The 20,662-nt window shown below is 38.7% G+C and overlaps 1 protein-coding gene across 1 annotated transcript in view; it reads right to left on the bottom strand.

The window, feature by feature from the left end:
• LOC126417031 (uncharacterized) overlaps nt 1-20,662 on the bottom strand; it is a 207,810-nt gene that overhangs the window by 38,593 nt on the left and 148,555 nt on the right. Inside the window, exon 6 of the mRNA XM_050084922.1 lies at nt 4,654-4,918. Within this exon, the coding sequence (XP_049940879.1) occupies nt 4,654-4,918 (265 nt within the window). The remainder of the gene's footprint in view (nt 1-4,653; nt 4,919-20,662) is intronic.

Below are 20,662 nucleotides of genomic sequence, written 5' to 3'. Positions count from 1 at the left end.
CAGATATATCACACATGCCGCTTCATGTAAACATACCATCTACACATTGTCAGTCATTTAAGTTCATTACCAGTTAAGTATCCATCTGCTAATTCTTAATCTGTCCCAAAGTAATAACTAACACAAAGAAAATGTCACTTATATAGTTATTATTAAATTGGATGTGGTGTTGTTTTCTTTTCAATAATGGAAAGATACCAGTTGTTTTAGGACAAGTTATGAAGTAAATTTGTAAAATGTAAATATAATCAATGTGTGTGATCCAAAATAGGCAACTTTGAAGGAATGAAAACAATTATGGAATATATAACCCTATTACAGTCAGTAGCATATCTAATTCTTTTATTTGCTTCTGTTTTTAAATGCTGCTCATGAGTATATCGTTGATACACAGAAATAAAAATGTAAACGTGCACTTGCTCAGGCTCGTGTATCTCCAAAAGTTCTTTACCGTCTGCTGCAAAATTTGGACATTGCATTTTACTACATACGTGCTTTAGGTCTTATTTCATTAATACTACAGGTGTAAAAATTACCGCAATATTAGTTTGATAAGTCAAGGTTGCAAAATATTAACATGAATTCGTTACAGTCGCATGGAAAAAATAGTAGGAGCCAACCTCGGGGAAGATCATTTAGGATTCCGCAGAAATGTGGAAACACGGGAGATAATACTGACCCTACGACGTACCTTAGAAGGCAGGTTAAGGAAAGGCAAACCTATGTTTCTAGCATTTGTAGACGTAGAGGAAGCTTTGGAAATGGTGTCTGGAATACTCTCTTTCAAATTCCGAAGGTGACAAGCGTAATATATAGGGAGCGAAAGGCTATTTACAATTTGTACGAAACCAGATAGCAGTTATAAAAGTCGAGGGGCACGAAAGGGAAGCAGTACTTAAGAAGGGCATTAGGCATTTTGTAGCCTATTCCCGAAGTTGTTCAATCTGTATATTGAACAAGCAGCAAAGGAAAGAAAAGAAAAATTCGGAGTAGGAATTAAAATCCATGGTGAAGAAATAAAAAATTTGAAGTTTGCCGACGACACTGTAATTCTGTCAGAGACAGCAAAGGACTTGGAAGAGCAGTTGAACGGGATAAACAGTGTCTTGAAAGGAGGATATAAGATGAACTATAACGAAAGCAAAACGAGTATAATGGAAAACTGTTGAATTAAATCAGGTGATTCTGAGGGAATTAGATTAGGAAATGAGATACTTAAAGTACTAGATGAGTTTTTCTATTTGGGCAGCAAGACAATTGATGATGGTCGAATTAGAGAGGATACAAAATGTAGACTGTCAATGGCAAGAAAAGCATTTCTGCAGAAGAGAAATTGGTCAACATCGAGTATTGATTTAAGTGTCAGAAAGACTTTTCTGAAGTTATTTGTATGGAGTCAGCTAGGTATGGATGTGAAGCATGGACGATAAATAGTTTAGACAAGAAGAGTAGCTTTTGAAATGTGGCGCCACAGAAGAATGCTGAAAATCAGATTGGTATATCATGTAACTAATGACGGGATTCTGAATACAATTGGGGAGAAGAGAAATTTGTGCCACAACTTGACTAGAAGAAAGAATCGGCTGATAGGACACGTTCTAAGGTATCATGGGATCACCAACTTGATATTGGAAGGATGCATGGAGGGTAAAAATCGTAGCAGGAGACCAAGAGGCCTCCACACGATAGAGTAGCATGGAGAGCTGCAACAAAGCAGTCTCCGAACTGCAGACCACAATATACAGGGTGGTCCATTGATCGTGACCGGGCCAAAAATCTCACGAAATAAGCGTCAAACGAAAAAACTACAACGAAGCAAACTTGTCTAGCTTGAAGGGGGAAACCAGATGGCGCAATGGTTAGCCCGCTAGATGGCGGTGCCATAGGTCAAACGGATATCAACTGCGATTTTTTTAAATAGGAACCCCAATTTTCATTACTTATTCGTGTGGTTCGTAAAGAAATATGAATGTTTTAGTCGGACCACTTTTTTCGCTTTTTGATAGATGGCGCTGTAATAGTCACAAAACATGTGGCTCACAATTTTAGACGAATAGTTGTAAGAGGCAGGTTTTTTAAATTAAAATACAGAACGTAGGTACGTTTGAACATTTTATTTCGGTTGTTCCAGTGTGATACATGTACCTTTGTGAACGTATCATTTCTGAGAACGCATGCTGTTACAGCCTGATTACCTGTAAATACCACATTAATGCAATAAATGATTAAAATGATGTCCGTCAACCTCAATGCATTTGGCAATAGGAGTAACGAAATTCCTCTCAACAGCGAGTAGTTCGCCTTCCGTAATGTTCGCACATGCATTGACAATGCGCTGACGCATGTTGTCAGGCGTTGTCGGTGGATCACGATAGCAAATATCCTTCAACTTTCCTCACAGAAAGAAATCCGGGGACGTCAGATCCGGTGATCGTGCGGGCCACGGTGTGGTGCTTCGACGACCAATCCACCTGTCATGAAATATGCTATTCAATACCGCTTCAACCGCAAGCGAGCTATGTGCCGGACATCCATGATGTTGGAAGTACATCGCCATTCTGTCATGCAGTGAAATATCTTGTAGTAACATCGGTAGAACATTACGTAGGAAATCAGCATATATTGCACCATTTAGATTGCTTTCGATAAAATAGGGGTCAATAGTCCTTCCTTCCATAATACCGCACCATACATTAACCCGCCAAGGTCGTTGATATTCCACTTGTCGCAGCCATCGTGGATTTTCCGTTGCCCAATAGTACAAATTATGCAGGTTTCCGTTACCGCTGTTGGTGAATGACGCTTCGTCGCTAAATAGAGCGCGTGCAAAAATTCTGTCATCGTCCCGTAATTTCTCTTGTTTGGCAGATCCTCCCAGTGGCAGAATTTTACACGACGTTCAAAGTCGTCGCCATGCAATTTCTGGTGCATAGAAATATGGTACGGGTGCAATCGAGGTTGATGTAGCATTCTCAACACCGACGTATTTGAGATTTCTGATTCTCGCGCAATTTGTCTGGTACTGATGTGCGGATTAGCCACTACAGCAGCTAAAACACCTACTTGGGAATCATCATTTGTTTCGGGTCGTGGTTGACGTTTCACGTGTGGCTGAATAATTCCTGTTTCCTTAAATAACGTAACTATCCGGCGAACGGTCCGGACACTTGGATGATGTCGTCCAGGATACCGAGCAGCATACATAGTAAACGCCCGTTGGGCATTTTGATCACAATAGCCACAGATCAACACGATATCGACCTTTTCCGCAATTCGTAAACGGTCCATTTTAACACGGGTAATGCATCACGAAGCAAATACCGTCCGCACTGGCGGAATGTTACGTGATACCACGTATTTATACGTTTGTGACGATTACAGCGCCATCTATCACAAAGCGAAAAAAGTGGTCCAGCTAAAACGTTCATATTTCTTTACGTACTACACGAATATGTAATAAAAATGGGGTTTGCTATTTAAAAGAAAAAACCAGTTGATTTCCGTTTGACCGATGGCAGCGCCATCTAGCGGGCAAACCATAGCGTGTAGCGCCTTCTGGTTCCCCCTTCAATCTAGACAAGTTTAGTTCTTTGTAGTTTTTTGGTTTGATGCTTATTTCGTGCGACATTTGACCCAGTCACTATCAATGGACCATCCTATATATATTAAAAAGGCTGTACTTCTAAACATATATCGGATATACAACAGTGAAACGTCGTCAGCAAATGGAAAAAGGTGTATTTATAGCTAATTGGTTTACGATTAGAATACTACCACAGAATTTAAATTTATAAATAACAAGAAACAAGGCTTCAGGTCAGAGAGAGGGGAAAGAAGAGATGATCAGATTGGTGCGTGGAAATGGATATAGAAAACGGGAAAGAGGAGGTGGAGAGAGAGGAGGAGGGATGAAGCTGGACAGAGAAAGGGGGAGGAGGTGATGGACTGAAAAGTGGGAGGGGGAGGGAGGGGAGGCTAGAGGAGTTGAGAGGGAAGAGGGAGCAGCAGATGTACAGAGAGAGAGGAAGGAGGTGATTGTCAGAGAGTGGGAAGAAGGAGAAGATGGATAAACGAAGGGGGAGGGTGAGATGAACAGAGACAGGGGAGAGAAGCAGATTAGGACGCAGTATATCCAATTCCTATACACATTAGGGTCGTGCTTTCTCTTTTCTTTCTTTTCCATTTAAGTTGACTGAGCGAGCCGTACAGAAAGTAATTGAAAAATATGATTAGTTTGCTGGATATAAGGTCCGCCCCTATTATGAAAATAACCGTTTCTCTTTAAAACATAATATAGTTTAGTTATTTTGTGCCACCATCAGAGGTTATTCTTTATCAAATCCTATTTTCTAAATTATTATGTTGTGTGGGACCATCTTCACAACTGAATAACGCAAAAGTTATCAATTAAGTGAAGGATACACACTGATGACGGCAGAAAGGTGCTGAAGCATGTTTGGTTTTTAGTGTAAAACTTTTGTTTCCATAACAGGTGGATCTTTTATCGAGTAATTCTGGACAGCATGAACATGACTCACTACATAAATAAATTTCACAAATAGCTCAAAAAAAGCACTCGACGTAAAATAGTTCCCAGCGCGGAACAAAAAAATAACGCTACAGAATCTGTGATACTGAGGAGGCCACACTCACCTTGAACCTTGTCGGCTCTGGAGTTGCTGGTCTGCACGGTAGCCCTGCTCTCCAGCACGGGCGCCTTCTGGAGGCGGTCGCTCTCGACGCTCTCCTCGTTGCTCCTCCAGTAGACTGTCGCGATGGTGGCCAGGCACTTGAGCTTCATGTCACCCCGCCGGAAGTGGCGCGGCCGCACCTTGAACTCCAGCCCGAGTATGGACGTCTCCAGATCGTCCAGTGGCGAGACAATTATGTCAGGACCTTTCAGCAAACTTTGGTCAGCCTGCACAAAGGAAAACCCTCAGTTGCTTCAATCTTCTTGCAGCATTCTGTCGCCAGTAAGTAATTCAGAACATAACACGTGAAAAGAATATCAGTTTAAGTGTAAGTTCCCAAATTCTACACGACCAAGACCAAGCTCATGCTAAACGAGACATCGATATTTAGTTTCAAGATTTTACTACTGGTTATATCAGTAGTATTCCACAAACCAGCATGCCCTATGGGTAGTACTAAATGACAAGCACTTTATATCTGTCTAGTAGTGGGCCTGCAACGGCTATTCCCTATTGCTGTGGACTCTTACAACCCATCAGTGACTACTACTAGTTGTGGCAATGGACTATTTTGTGGTTCACATGGCAAACATCTTGAATGAATCGTCAATGAAGTAAGGATAACGCGAAACCAGTATAATGAAGCACTCTAAAAGGCTCGCTATGTGACATAAAACGAACTTGATATGACAGAAATTTTGTTTCTGTTACATTTGTATATTTTGAGTTATAAAATATTTCAAGTACCAACTTTACTTTTATTTGCAAAGTTTTAAAATTGGTTGTGTTGAATATCTGTTTTATCCAAACATACGAGCTGAAATACATTGTTGCAAAGAAAAAAATAATTATATTGTGAGATTCTTCGCCGTCTGAAATACATTAGTAATTGTTGGACTTCTTTGAGGCCTGTTCCATCATTCTGTGAGTCAAAAAAGTACAGTTTAATTTGTATGCCATGCATTTCATGTATGATTCTCAGGAAGAACTGACTCCACTAAGTTACCAAAAGTACATTTAACATACTTTCTCAGGTTTCTTAATAAATGTGTACCTTTACATATTGTTCTTATCTCCACTGGCGTTAAAACAAAGTCAGCTACTGAAATGATAAAATCACTCTACTCACATTCGGCGGAATTGGGTTTCTAATCCCCATCTGACCATCTATAGGTTTACTTTGTGTTTGTTATTCCCTTAAACAAAATGTGATCTTGTTTCTTAGAAAAGGCCCTATCAAGTTTCATGTGGTATCCAAATCCTTACAGTGTATGCAGAATGTCTTGCTTCATTATAAAAAGTGAAAAACCACAGTGATAATATCATTTTCATTTAATTGTGTTGTATATAATAAGTAATCATAATTATGTGATTTTGCTCCTTGTATTTATTAGTCTACCACAATCACTCCATTTGTATCTATATTCCCATTATCATGTAATAATGGTTGATATCAGATGATGCTGGTAGACAAAGGAATCCAGCCTAATTAAATATGGATGATGGAAATTACCAATTTTATACAGGCTCTAGATCGCAGTTCTTAGGAATTACTGTGTATTGTGAAATGATTACTGATTATAGTAGTCGTTAAAGAGCTCCTTCCACGACAGTGCATGACTAAAACCGACATACTTCTTGTAACCTGTTAGTGCATTTTGAAGACTATTACTATTTTATTTCACAAGAAGCTGGTGCAGTTTGTAGACTATTACCATTTTATTTTATTTCCATTCTTGTTTGATGTGATCAAAATTTACGTCGTAACAGGGAAAACTGGACGACTATTAATATATACTAAAACATTGAGGACCCAAGATAAACCCCTGTTGTTTAGAATTTCCTTTGCTTCGACAGCCTGCTTTTCTTTGAATGGGCATAACAGCAAAATGTTTGACTTTGTCTCATAAAGTATCACTATGAAGAGATTCACTACATATGCTATGGTATAATAAGGCTTTAAAATGCCACTATCTCGTAACTGAATTCTCAATGATAACTTAGAAATGTTTTTAGGGAAGTTGAGTAGAATGAAATTTTCTATTGGAGATTTAGGATGTAGCACAATTGTGTCAAACGACGTTCATGAAGCTCTTCTGTGACATAATGGGTCACTGAATAATGCTCTCTTCGTATCTAAATTGCGTAGCACTTTTAGAAAAAGACATTGAATATATCTGCAATCTAGCACTGGTTTATAATTAATCTTCCATGTAATTCTTTCATGTCGCTAATTTTTTGAGTGCCTTTGCTCTAAATAGTTATTTTTTCTTGCCAGATGAACCTTTTTGTTCATCAAGCTATACAATTTTTGCAGATAGAGAATTTAGTTAGAATTTCCTGTCTGTAGTTTCACTCTTTCATTAATTATTTCCATATTAACAGCATGATACACACATGTCTGTCACGTTCTGGAAAAGGGTTAATCATAACATTGATACATGCCATTTTCAGTATGGTTCTTGTTATTGAACTTTTATGAATAACACTGTTGAATATTGTCATCAGTATTATTTCCCATTGGATGAGGGAATTTATATTATATGAATTAGAAGGAATCCCACAGCACCTGTTGCACAGCTGTAAGAAATTTAAAATTAAGTCGCCTTCAGATATCTTCAGACGTTAAATACCATTCTAGATCTTTAAACTGTTTTATGAATAACTCAAAATTACCAACTGCGGTCTTATCTATTGCAATTTTCGCTTACAATCTGCATATGGGTTTCAGCTAATATGGAGAACAATATTCAAGATTATGATCTTGCAAAGTCTTAAGGACATCAAAAGATTAATATTTGATCAACATCCTACTGTAAATGATATCTCTGAATAGAAACTTAGAACTATTACTACTTGCTTCTTTTTCTTTTATTCATTTCGTTACAGGTATGCCAAAATTATTCTTAGTTCTGTCATTATCTATATCGTTTCCTGCATATTTGATTAGGTCACCTACTCATTTCATATTTTCCAAACAATATTTCCTTATACTCTTCTCAGTGTTTCACTTCTCTAACAGATATTTTGCTCTACATACATTAAAATTTATTCATCTGTAATGAAGCATGTTCACAGCCAAATCTTAATGTTGTTGAAGTATGTGATTCTAAACATAAAATTCTTATTATAAATATTTTAAGATAGGTCCAAGATAATTAACATTTTAGTACTCTTTGTATATTCTGATGATCATTATAACCTAGTGATATGTATGTTTTTTCAAAGTGTTTAAACTGATTAACTCCTTCTCTTTTACCTGTCTGTGTCTCTCTGTATTCAAGTTCATTTTCAACTTTCACTACTAATTTTGTTCTATCATTGAAGAATCTGGAACCAAGCTATTCTATATTTTCTCAAAATCTTTGCTTCAGTAATTACTGCAAATATTGCAAAATAGTCTAGAAATTATAAAGTTTCCCACTATCATTTAGAAATTTACAATTTTTTTGTTTTGTTGACCCAATATTTTTCCATTAATTGTGCCAATTTAATCTCAATCAAATAGCATAGGTACTGGAAAGCCAATCCTAAACTAGTGTTATTTGCATATGGCTACGTTACCAATAATTGTCTCTACTGATGTGGTACATTGTAGGTAGTGAGCTGATTTTAATGCAGTTATTTACAGTTCATTAAATTCTTTTGTGAACTGCTTATCTAGAAAGAAAGATAGAAAAATTATAAATTACTCCCAAAATAATTATCTGCTGCAAAGGCGGAGAGTAATATCATATTTTCTCCATAAAAACAAAACAAAACCAAAGTATCTAAGGATGTCTTTGTCATATATGGTGCGAGGAATGTCTTTCGTTAATTACACTCATATGGTCAATTTTAGTGAACAGCATCACATATCTGTTAATATGGTAAATAAATAGATAAGCATCAGTGATCTGTTCTTCGATAATGCATTAAGCTACATTTGCAAATGTGCAGAACGAAAGGCTCAAAAATATTTGTTCTGTAAATACAAACCGCCATTTCTCGCTGCACTGTACTTTATTTCTCCCTGACGCCTTTCTCCTTTATGATTAAGGCAGCTTCAGTGGGAGCTAGAATGATGCAGTTTGATATGTGATATTTGTTGATTATAAAACAGTTCACGTCTCATTTTTTACGTAGATAAATTTTACAGTTCTTTGTGTTTTTGGTTGTCATCTGCGCTTCCTGTCATCTATCACACGCTGTAGATCACACTTTAAGTTTACTTATTCAACATAAGCACGTCTTCATGTTCATAACATTTTTCTTCACAATTTTCATATTCTTTGCCCTTATTTCTGCGGAGTATTAATGGTTTTCTGTAACTAGTTATAGATATTTCATAGGAAACTGTGATTTGAAGTCTGTCTACTGTATAAAAGGGAACATGGATTACAGGCCACTGATGATGCTTCCCAAATAAAAGGAGCTAAATGCGTATGTCAATAAACAAACTGGCTTCAATTAGTTGCATAGACAGCACATACATCCAAGAATTTAAAGCAACTAAGGGAAAGACGGAAAACTGAAAAAAAGACGACATCTGCTGTGGGTGCACTATATGTCTCATCCTGTTTGGTCTGTTTATGTGCATACATTAGTTTTCAGCATATACTTCGTTAGATTACGAAGTATATGCTGAAAACTAACGTCTATTCATTTCTGTTATGTTTATATTTCACAATATATGTAAATGACCTAGTAGATAGTGTCGGAAGTTCCATGCGGCTTTTCGCGGATGATGTTGTAATATACAGAGAAGTTGCAGCATTAGAAAATTGCAGTGAAGTGCAGGAAGATCTGCAGCGGATAGGCACTTGGTGCAGGGAGTGGCAACTGACACTTAACATAGACAAATGTAATGTATTGCGAATACATAGAAAGAAGGATCCCTTATTGTATGATTATATGATAGCGGAACAAACACTGGTAGAAGCTACATCTGTAAAATATTTGGGAATATGCGTTCGGAACGATTTGAAGTGGAATGATCATATAAAATTAATTTTTGGTACGGCGGGTGCCAGGTTGGGATTCATTGGGAGAGTCCTTAGAAAATGTAGTTCACCAACAAAGGAAGTGGCTTACAAAACACTCGTTCAGCCTATACTTGAGCTCCCGTCCGCGACACCGTGTCAGAAACTATCATAACAAGTCGAGCGCAATTACATGCTGCCAAACCCCGAAAGCGCGGCAACTCGCGGGAGCGTCACACAACACACCTGCTCCACTGCACTACTCCAGCCAGACTCCGCTCTGCTTGCGCTCCGCGCGGCAGAGTTAACACTACCAAAGATCCTAAACACTTTGGTTCTCCACACGACCTATCGATGTATTAGTTCGTATTGCTCATCAGTGTGGGATCCGTACCAGGTCAGGTTGACAGAGGAGATAGAGAGGATCCAAAGAAGAGCGGCGCGTTTCGTCACAGGGTTATTTGGTAAGCGTGATACCGTTACGGAAATGTTTAGCAAACCCAAGTGACAGACTCTGCAAGAGAGGCGCTCTGCATCGCGGTGTAGCTTGCTGTCCAGGTTTCGTGAGGGTGCGTTTCTGGATGAGGTATCGAATATATAGCTACCTCCTACTTATACCTCCCAAGGAGATCACGAATGTAAAATTAGAGATTCGAGCGCGCAGTCGTTCTACCCGCGAACCATACGCGACTGGAACAGGAAAGGAGTGTAAAGACAGTGGCACGTAAAGTGCCCTCCACCACACACCGTTGGGTGGCTTGCGGAGTATAAATGTAGATGTAGATCTCTCTCTCCCTGTACCTGTGTGTTTGTACGAATGTGAGTGTGCAGGTGTGTCGGTGGCTATTCACACCAAGACTTTAAACCAGGCTCTGATAGCTATTACATTCATATTCAACATACTGCAAGTGGCACTGAATATCCACCGACACACCCACGCACACACACACACACACACATACACAAATGATAATGCATAAACGTGCACACACTTAATCTTTTAGACGTACAGAGAGAGATATAAACACAACAGAAATTAGTAGACGTTAGTTTTCAGCACATATTTTGTTAGGTTGGCAACACGTACGTAAACCAGACACGATGACACATATAGTGAACTAACAGTGGCTACATGTTTAAATCACAGTTTTCGATCAAATATGTGAAACTACTGAGATAAGAGTACTAGTGCTCCACAGTAATAAGGTCAGACAATATGAAAACTGTGAAGAAAAAGTTCGGAACTTGAAAACGTGCTTATATTTCGTAAATGAGTTTATACTGTGACCTCCAGCATGTGACCAGATGAGAGGAGACGTAGATGCTAACCAGAAACGTGAAGAAGTGACTTATTTATGCAAGAAACGAGACGTGAACTGTTTCATAATCTAAAAATATTACACAACAAAACTAAACTGCATCACTTTAAATCCCACAGAAAATGCTTTAAAGTAAAAGGCGAAACGGGTCTGGGAGGAACAAAATACGTTGCAGCAAGAAAAGGCGCTTTTATATCCAAAACAAATATTTCTGTGCTTGCTTCTGGTGACGGCCACACAAACTTGTTATAAGCTCAGATTTGTCAAGAGGCATGCGTATGATAAATCATGCCTATTTTAAATAATGAAACTGGAATCAAGTCATTTTTGCGACAGCTTGAAATGTAAGTTCAGAGGCTATAAATTTTTGGATATGAATATAGACACGTGCTTATGTTTTGTGTAACTGCATAGGAGCGGAATTGTCACAGATATCACGCATGCGAGGAGCTTTCATTACGGTTGCCGTTTGCCGCAGGTCCCCATTATGTGCGAGCACAGCTGCCCCTCGGTCGGCACAGGGCCGTGCTTTCCGGCCAACTTTTATTCCGGACAGGCTAATTAATGCCTGTGACTGCGCTTATGATTAAAATATTGCCGGCATTGCGGCGGACTCAGTCCTTTTAGGGACTCTAAAATTTTCACACCGGTGTTAAATCTGTAAAATGCTCCAAATTAGCACGTGGAACTAATCTCTCGTGGGGTTGTTAGCACTTGGTATTGTGGTTTCTGTCGCTACAAAATTTCTGCTTCTGCAGCTTCTCCGTTTTATGTCACAATACTAAACTGACGATGTGAAAGGAACGTATATGGTAGAATTACTCGATCTCCATAGTTTTTCTGTGTATAGGTCGACGCACAAAAACCGACCTAGAGTGTAGACTGATCACCAGTTACTCACGAATTGTTTCCCGCCACGAGCAGATATGACAACAAATAGATAAACATGTAACATTTAGATAATAAAGAAATAACAAATAAGCTAATGCAAGGAACAGCTTCGAAATAGGAGAAGACATTAGGCGAGTGACTATGAGCAGTCTAATACTCGGGGCCGATTCTTTGTTCTCCACAATTCGTTAGTCTGTGTACCATAAAAATTTAGTCAGACACAATGATAGTTGATTATGATATAATGATATTGCTCGAGTGATTCTAAACGTGTTTCATAAAGCGGTTTGAGCCAGGAAGACAAGAAAGAAGTCTTGAGATGATCATGTTTCCAATAGGAGTTCTTAAAGCCTGAAAGAAGTACATTTGATGTCGCAGGAACGCGAATAAAAGAGCTCATTCAAACTGTTCTACGACTGTCCTACTTCACCAGAAAGGTAACTGACAAGACGTTTCTGTTTCTGTAGAGACGTTCATTAAAAGATCACCAGTGGTTGGCTAAAAGTTAATCAACCACATCAGTCAAAATATTTCTTATCAAAATTACTTAAGGGTTGCAAAGCGAAAAGTGTCTCAGTTGCTGTAGCCTTTATAATTTGTGGTATTTTCAATTTTTTTCTCCACTCGCCGCATCGCTGCAATGATAGAACCAATCAATTCCCAAGATCCAAATAGAGGTACACACAACACTCACGAAAAGAAAGCACAAATCTGGTAACATATATCGGCAACAAGCGAATGTGAGCGCGAGAAAATCATGATTAGCTGCTGTGTATAAAATCAGAATAGCATTAAGAACAAAGCAGGTCCCGAGTTCTGAGTCGTCTGCTACGCTAACTGTGGTTGAAATCTTCTTCCTCGCTACAACCTGGCATCCTATTTAAATAAGAAGTCAGACTTACATTTTTACTGTCCTCTTTTGCAAAAACATTCTCAGATACGAAAGAACGAATCAAAGCCATACGTTCAGTACGCTATTAGGTCTCTGAATTAATGATCTAATATGGTACCAGGTGTCTTAACCGAACTCATGACCCTACGCGTACTCTGCAGATCGGTAGAACAACGTTCACAAGCTATTTCCCTTAATCCATAACGCAGAATGATAGCTGGAACCAGTGACTGTGACAATAACGGCACATATCGAAGAATTAAGGTCTCAAAACTGGGTGAATTCAATTATTAATTTTTGTACCTGATTTCTTATTGAGATTTTGAGGGTCATACAAATGGCATAATCTGTATTCCGAAAGTGAACTCAAGTTCACTAACAAAACATGGAACTGAATGTCTTCCATAAATAACTCCGAAATTTCGCAAAATCAGAACCAGATAATATTACCATTGAACTGAAGGCAAGAGCTATAAGTGAGAAGTCACAGAAGCAAATGCATGTAATAATCATTTCTTGAATATAGTAGAAAGCATGGGGACAAACAGTTCAAAAGGAAAATCACGGCAACATGTTGACAAAAGGAACTCTCATACAATTCAGTCATATGAATATATCATCAACTTCCCCTTCCGAAATTAAGAAAATTATAGATCCTCTCAAAAGTAAAAGATCATCTGGTTTTGATGGTGTTTCCAACAGAGTACCAAGGGTTTGTTACCAAAGAATAATCTCGATCCTATCCGCAATATCTAAGACATCACTAAGTGAAGTCATTTTTCCAGAGACACTGAAGTACGCCGTTGTTAAACACCTCCTTAAGAAAGGTAATAAGAGAGATGTCAATAACTACCAACATGTCGCAATGTACACATGATTTTCCACCCTAGCAGAATAATATCCTCTGCAAATCACAGTTTGTGTTTCAGAAGGTTTGTTCTCTTCAGAATGCCATTTACATGTTCAGTCACCAGATCTTACAAGCATTAAATAATAAAGTAGCGACGTTTTGTGTGTTATGCGGCGTATCTAAGGCATTTCAGTTTGTGAATCACAATATTCTTCTATATAAATTGAAGTTTTATGAACTTGATGGTATAGCAAATCAATGGGTAATGTCATATGTAAGCACAAGAACTTAGAAAGTTATACTTAATAATTCAACAAATGTAATCTGTGGACATAATTTCGACTGAAGTGAAATGACCTATGGGGTTACCGAAGGCTCACTCTTAGAAATATTAGTGTTCCTTGTATATGTAAATGATTTTCCGTCTAATATAAAACAAGCAGAAGTAGTTCTTTTTGCGGATGACAGTAGTAATGTAATCGACCCAAGCATGCATACAGAAACAGAAGAAATAGTAAACAAAGTTCTTAAAGCTAACATTGACTGGATTTCTGTGAATAGTCTCAACCTCAGTTTCATAAAGATACAATATATCCAGTTCAGCACATGTAGGTTACTACATCAATGATAAGTGTACCACGTGGTGAGGAAATAATGTACAGGGTGGAAACACAAAATTCGAACCTGTCCACATTGATGACAATTTAACCTGAAAAAAAAAAACATTTGGAACTTCCAAAACAACTTAGTTCAGCCACATTTGCATTTGAAGTCACTGCATTTCTTTCAATAATACCATATGGAACGATGTTCTGGGGTAACTCATCGTTAATGAAGAAAGTCGGGATTACTCAAAAATATACTGTAAGAATAATATGTCACTATACCAACCACGATCATCTTGTAAACATCTGTGTAACGATTTGGGCATTCTGACTACTGCTTCACAGTATATATATTCCCTCATGAAGTTTGTTGTACATAATCGTTTACAGTTGAAAAGGAACAATGTACACAATTACAATATCAGAAGGAAAAATGACAGTCATTACTCCACGTTAAGGTTGTCTTTAGCACATACAGGGGTGCACAACGCTTCAACGAAAATTTTTGATCACTTACCTAGTGTATAAATTGTCTGACAGAAACAAGTCAAAATTTGAAAACTGGCTGACAAAATTTCTGGTTGACAACTCTTTCTATTGTGCAGAAGAATTTCTATTTTAACGTAAAGGGTGGTGAGAAGGAATTACTAACTCATATCTGCATATTTAAAAAAGTTACAGAGTTATAAATTTCCAGCAAGCAACCATGTTTAAAAATTAATTTGCGAAGTGAATGTAAGAAAGACTCATTCCATATCGTTACGATTTATCGCACAAAACGATCCATGGAATATGAAACTAACTAACTAACTTACTAACTAATCGTAGGACTATTTGTAATCATCAGTTGATTGTCCTTATACACAGATTACAAATTACAGACTGAGACCTGTATTTCGGCAGCTTATGACTCGGATGTATCACTATGAGCTGCCGTAGTGGCTACGAGATCATCCGATGTATTGTAAGAAAACCCATACACACCTGAACACTGACTGTAGATGGTGGAAAAAGAAATCTTATCCACGCAGACTCTCCAACGATGGCCAACTATCAGTTCCAAATATTATTGCGCGATGTAGCAGTTACTTCTTCAAAGTATTTAATACAACACAGTCACAATGTTCAATAATCTGAATGGTGTAAGACTACTGAGTCCATTACATCAATATTCTGTGGTGTACAACCGAGAGAATTTGGTAGCACCGACGTGCGTTCCTCTTTTGGGCATTGTAGTGTGGGCAACAATGCCGTGGTAAAGTTAACAGGTTGTGGAGCGGTGTGCTGAAAGTATCTAGCTGGATCAGTCAAGCTGGTCGTACGCGTCAGTTTATATACGGCCCAGTTAGTGCCTAGTCTGCGTTTAAGTGACTTACGTATGGATTCGGAAATTCTGGAGACGAATCAGAGCAGGAACTCGAGATTTGCGAGGGCTGCTACGAAACACTGCATTTACATGCTACTTTAGTACGTCAGTGATCCGTGCGACAACGCCTATTCCAGGCATTGCTTGACGTGGTGACAAATCGCGAGAGACTTTAGTGTGATGTAGACTGCAATACCCCTCATTTCACAAATGGAAGGCAGTGGTTTATTTAGAAGTAGGCGTTAGAAAATGTGAATACGTAGATGAATGACAACTTACAAGAGCACGTCGATGAACTTAACTCACAATACCCACAGTGTGCTTATATTTCATTTTGTGATTTAACACCACAAACCAACAAAATCTCGAGTAAGTAGTAGCTTATCTGCAGGAATATTCCTGGGGTAAGTTAAGACACGGTACATTTCGTTTATTACGTACAGAGCTTGGAACTTTGCCTAATATAACTGCCAAGATGCCTGAATAGTTCGGTAGTTGCTGTAGTTAGCGGCTGCTTCGGTCACAGGTTCGAATCCTGCCTCGGGCATGGATGTGTGTGATGTCCCTAGGTTAGTTAGGTTTAAGTAGTTCTGAGTCTATGGGACAGATGACCTCAGATGTTAAGTCCCATAGTGCTTAGAGCTATTAATCCAAATGCTTTAGTCAGTCCAAACCCCAAGATAAGGAAGGGCGTTGACGCTGGAGGAAAGGCACGAAAGAGCAGCAAAAATTGGGCACCAAATTTCACACAGGAAGACACTGTTGTAATTCCACAGTCAATTTAAAACTCTTGATTCAGGAAAATATCTTATCTGAATAAACAAAAATGTTTAGGTGATGTTATTGAACCGAATATACTGAAACCAGACGCCAACAAAGAAAGAATTGGAAAACTAGAAAAGTATATTAAATGTGTATCAAGAAAACCATAATTATGAAATTATAACACAATTGTCAAAACAAAAATACTTTACACTCTTGATGACACGTCAATTGGTGGTAGATGTCAAACACTGGAAAGCAAAGAACAATAACTGCAGACAAAATTTTTGAAAAGAAATGTGAAAGTGAAATTTAAATGAAGAAGATATCAAATATAATCTATCAGTCTCTGAAAAATATTACATATACAAAAAGGAAAGCGACTGCAATTGTACAGTCACTAATATCAACAAGCATAGATATTATGTATGTTAATTAAGAATCGAAACACTTGCTGTTGTTGTTGTGGTCTTCAGTCGCAAGACTGGTCTGATGCAGCACCCCATGCTACTCTACCCTGTACGTGGCTGATCATTTCTGAATAACTACTGCAAACAACATCAATCTGGATCTGCTTGCTTTATTCATCTCTTGGTCTCCCTCTACAATTATTACTCCGGACACTTCAATACAGTACTAAAATGTGATGCCTTGACGTCTCAGAACGTGTTCTGTCAACCTATTCTTTCTTCCATCCTTTCTTCTTTTCTCCCCCATTTCTGTTCAGTTCCTCCTCATTAGTTACGTGATATACCCGCCTAACATTAAGCATTCTTCTATAGCACACTTTAAAAGCTTATATCCTCTTCTTATCTAATCCGTTTATCGACATTGTTTCACTTTCATACATGACTACACTCCGTAAAAATGCTGTCAGAAAAGCCTGACACTTAGTTCTGGATCTAATCTTAACAAATTTCTCTTCTTTCGAAAGGCTTCTCTTGATATTGCCAGTCTACATTTTCTATCCTTTCTACTTTGGACATCATTAATTATTTTACTGCCCAGATAGCAAAACTCATCTGCTACTTTAAACATCTCATTTCTTAATCTATTTCTCTCTCTCACCTTCACTTGATTTCATTCACCCATATTCAGTTATCCTTATATTGCTTTTGGTGATGTTCATCTTGTATCCCCTCTTCAAGGCACTGAACATTTCGTTCAGCTGCTCATCTAGGTCCTTTGCTTTCTTTGAGAGAATTTCTATATCACTGGCAAACCTCCAAGTTTTTATTTCTTCTAACTGGACTTTAACTTCTACTCGAAATTTTTGTTTGAACTCTGTACTGTACGTTCAATGTACAGACCCAATGACATCGAAGACAGGCTAAAAGGCTGTTTAACTCTGATATGAGCTACTGCTCCTGTTTCCGCAGAAGTTGTAAGTAGCTTTTTGCTTCCTGTACTTCATACCTGCTACCTTCATAATTACAAAGAGAGAATTCCAGTCATCATTGTCTAAAGCATTCTCTAAGTCTACAAACCCCATAAACGTAGGTTGGCTTTCTTTAACCTACCTCCGTAGGTCGCAGGATCAGTATTGGTGGCATATTCTTACATTTTTCGGAAATCGAAACTGATCTTCTGTGGATGGTTTAAATCCAGTTTTTCCATTCTTGTATAGAGAACTAACGTTGGTATTTTGAAGTCTTGAGATTTTAAAATGATACACTGATGAGCCAAAGAAACTAGTGCCCCTGCCTAATATACTGTAGGGCCCCTGCGAGCACGCTGAAGTGCCACAACACGGAGTAGCATGGACTCGGCTACTGTCTTAAGTAGTGCTGGGGCGAACTGACACCATGACTCCTGGAGTGCTCTCCATGAATCCGTAAGAATACGAGGGTATGGAGATCTCTTCTGAACAGTACGTTGCAAAGTATCCCAGATATGCTCAATAACGTTCATGTCTTGGGAGTTCGGTGGCCAGCGGAAGTGTTTCAACTCAGAAGAGTGTTCCTGGAGCCACTCTGTACCAATTCTGAACGTGTGAAGTGTCGCATCGTCCAGCTGGAATTGCCCAAGTCCGTCGGAATGCATAATGGGCACGAATGGATGTGGGTGATCAGACAGTATTCTTACATACGTGTCACCTGTCAGAGTCGTATCTAGACGTACCAGGGGTCCTATATCACTTCATCCGCACGCTCCCCACACAATTACCGATTCCTCCAACAGGTTGAACAGTCCTCTGGTGAGATGCAGGTTCCATGGATGTCCGTACACGTCCATCCACTCGATACAATTTGAAACGAGTCTCGTCCGACCAGGCAATATGTTTCCAGTCAACAGCAGTCCACTGCCGGTGTTAACGGGCCCAGAAGAGGCGTAAAGCTTTGTGTCGTGCAGTCATCAACGGTACACGAGTTGGCTTTCGCCTCCGAAAACCGATGTCGATAATGTTTCGTTGAATGGTTCGCACGCTGACACTTGTTGACGGCCCAGCACTGAATTCATAGCAATTTGCGGATGAGTTCCACTTGTGTCACTTTGAATGGTTTTCTTCCGTCATCGATGGTCCTTTTCTTGCAGGATCTTTTTCCGGTAGCAGCGATGTTGGAGATCTGATGTGTAACAGGATTCCTCATATTCACGGTACATCCGTGAAAAGGCCCTACGCGAAAATCCCCACTTCGTAACTACCTCGGTGATGCTGAGCCCCATCGCTATGGCGCTGACTATAACACCACGTTCAAATTTACCTAAATCTTGATAGTCTGCATTTTAGCAGCAGTAACCCGTATAGCAACAGCGCCAGACACTTGCCGTCTTATGTTGGCGCTGCCGACCGCAGCGCCGTATTCTGCCTGTTTACATATCTCTGTATTTGAATACGCTTGCCTATATCAATTTCTTTGGCGCTTGAGTGTAGTTTGGTAATTTCAAGGCTGTCAGCAACTGTTTTCTTTGCAAATGGAATTATTACATTCTTCTTGATGCTTGTGGGTGTTTCGCATGTCTCATATATCTTGTATACCAGATGGAAGAATTTTGTCATAGCTCGTGCTCCCAATGGTATCAGTAGTTCTGACGTAATGTCGCCCGCCTACTCTGGGGGCCTTGTTTCGACTTAGCTTCTTCAGTGCTCTGCCAAATTCTTTTCGCAGTATCATGTCTCCCATCTCATCTTCATCTACGTTCTCTTTTGTTTCCACTACCTTGCCTGAAAGGTCATTTCCCTTGTACAGACCTTCTATAAACTGCTTCCATCTTTCAGCTTTTGCGTTTTTGCGTAAGATTGATTTCCCATCTGAGTTCTTGATTTTCTAACAGCTACTTCTCTTTTCTCCAAAGGATTCTGCAATTTTCCTATAGGCTCTGTCTTCTTTTCCATCGTGATATATGCTTATAAATCATTACATTTGTCCTCTACCCAACCCTGTTTAACAATTTTGCTCTTACTGCCAATCTCATTTTTTAGATATTTGTTATCCCTTTGGCCTACAGAATTTACTGCATTTTTATGTTTTCTGCTGTCATCAATTAAATTATATATCTCCTGAATTATCCATGAATTTCTAATTTGCCTATTCTTTTTACATACTCGATCCTCTGCTGCCTTCTCTATTTCATCTCTCCAAAGCTACCTTTTCGTCTTCTACTGTATTCCTTTCCTTTGTTTTTATCAATCGTTGCTGAATGCTCCCTCTGAAACTCTCTGCAACCTCTGATTCTTTCAACGTATCCTCTCCCCATCTTCTTAATTTCCTACCTTTTTGCAGTTTCATCAGTTTTAATGTCATAATAAATACATCGTGGTCAGAGTCCACTTCTACTCCTCTAGATGTCTTACAATGTAAAATGTGATTAGTGAATCTCTGTCTTACCATTATATCATCAATCTTAAATCTTCTTGTGTCTCTGGTCTCCTGCACGTATACATCCATCTTTCATGATTCTTAAATCGGGTGTTAGCGATATTTAAATTGTGCCCTGCGCAGAATTCTACTAGTAGACTTCCTATTTCATTCCTTTCGCCAAGTCCATACTTACCTACAATTTCTCCCTCCCTTCCTTTTCCTAATATGGAATTCCAGTCACTCATCACTATCAATTTTTCGTCTCCTTTAACTATGTTAATAATTTCTTTATTCTCATCATACAGTTCCTTATCTCTTCATCATTTGTGGAGCCAGTTGGTATACAAACTTGTGCTGCTATGGTGAGTCTCGGCTTCACGTCTATCTTGTCTACAACAATGTATTCACTGTGATATTCATAACAACTTACTCGCATTCCTGTTGTCTTATTTATTATTAAACCTACACCTGCATTACCGCTATTTGATTTTTTACTTATAAAGCTATATTCATCTGACCGGA

The sequence above is a fragment of the Schistocerca serialis genome, chromosome 8 (genome assembly GCF_023864345.2).
Source record: "Schistocerca serialis cubense isolate TAMUIC-IGC-003099 chromosome 8, iqSchSeri2.2, whole genome shotgun sequence".
NCBI classification, from domain to species: domain Eukaryota; kingdom Metazoa; phylum Arthropoda; class Insecta; order Orthoptera; family Acrididae; genus Schistocerca; species Schistocerca serialis.
This window is presented reverse-complemented; position numbering and strand designations above follow the sequence as displayed.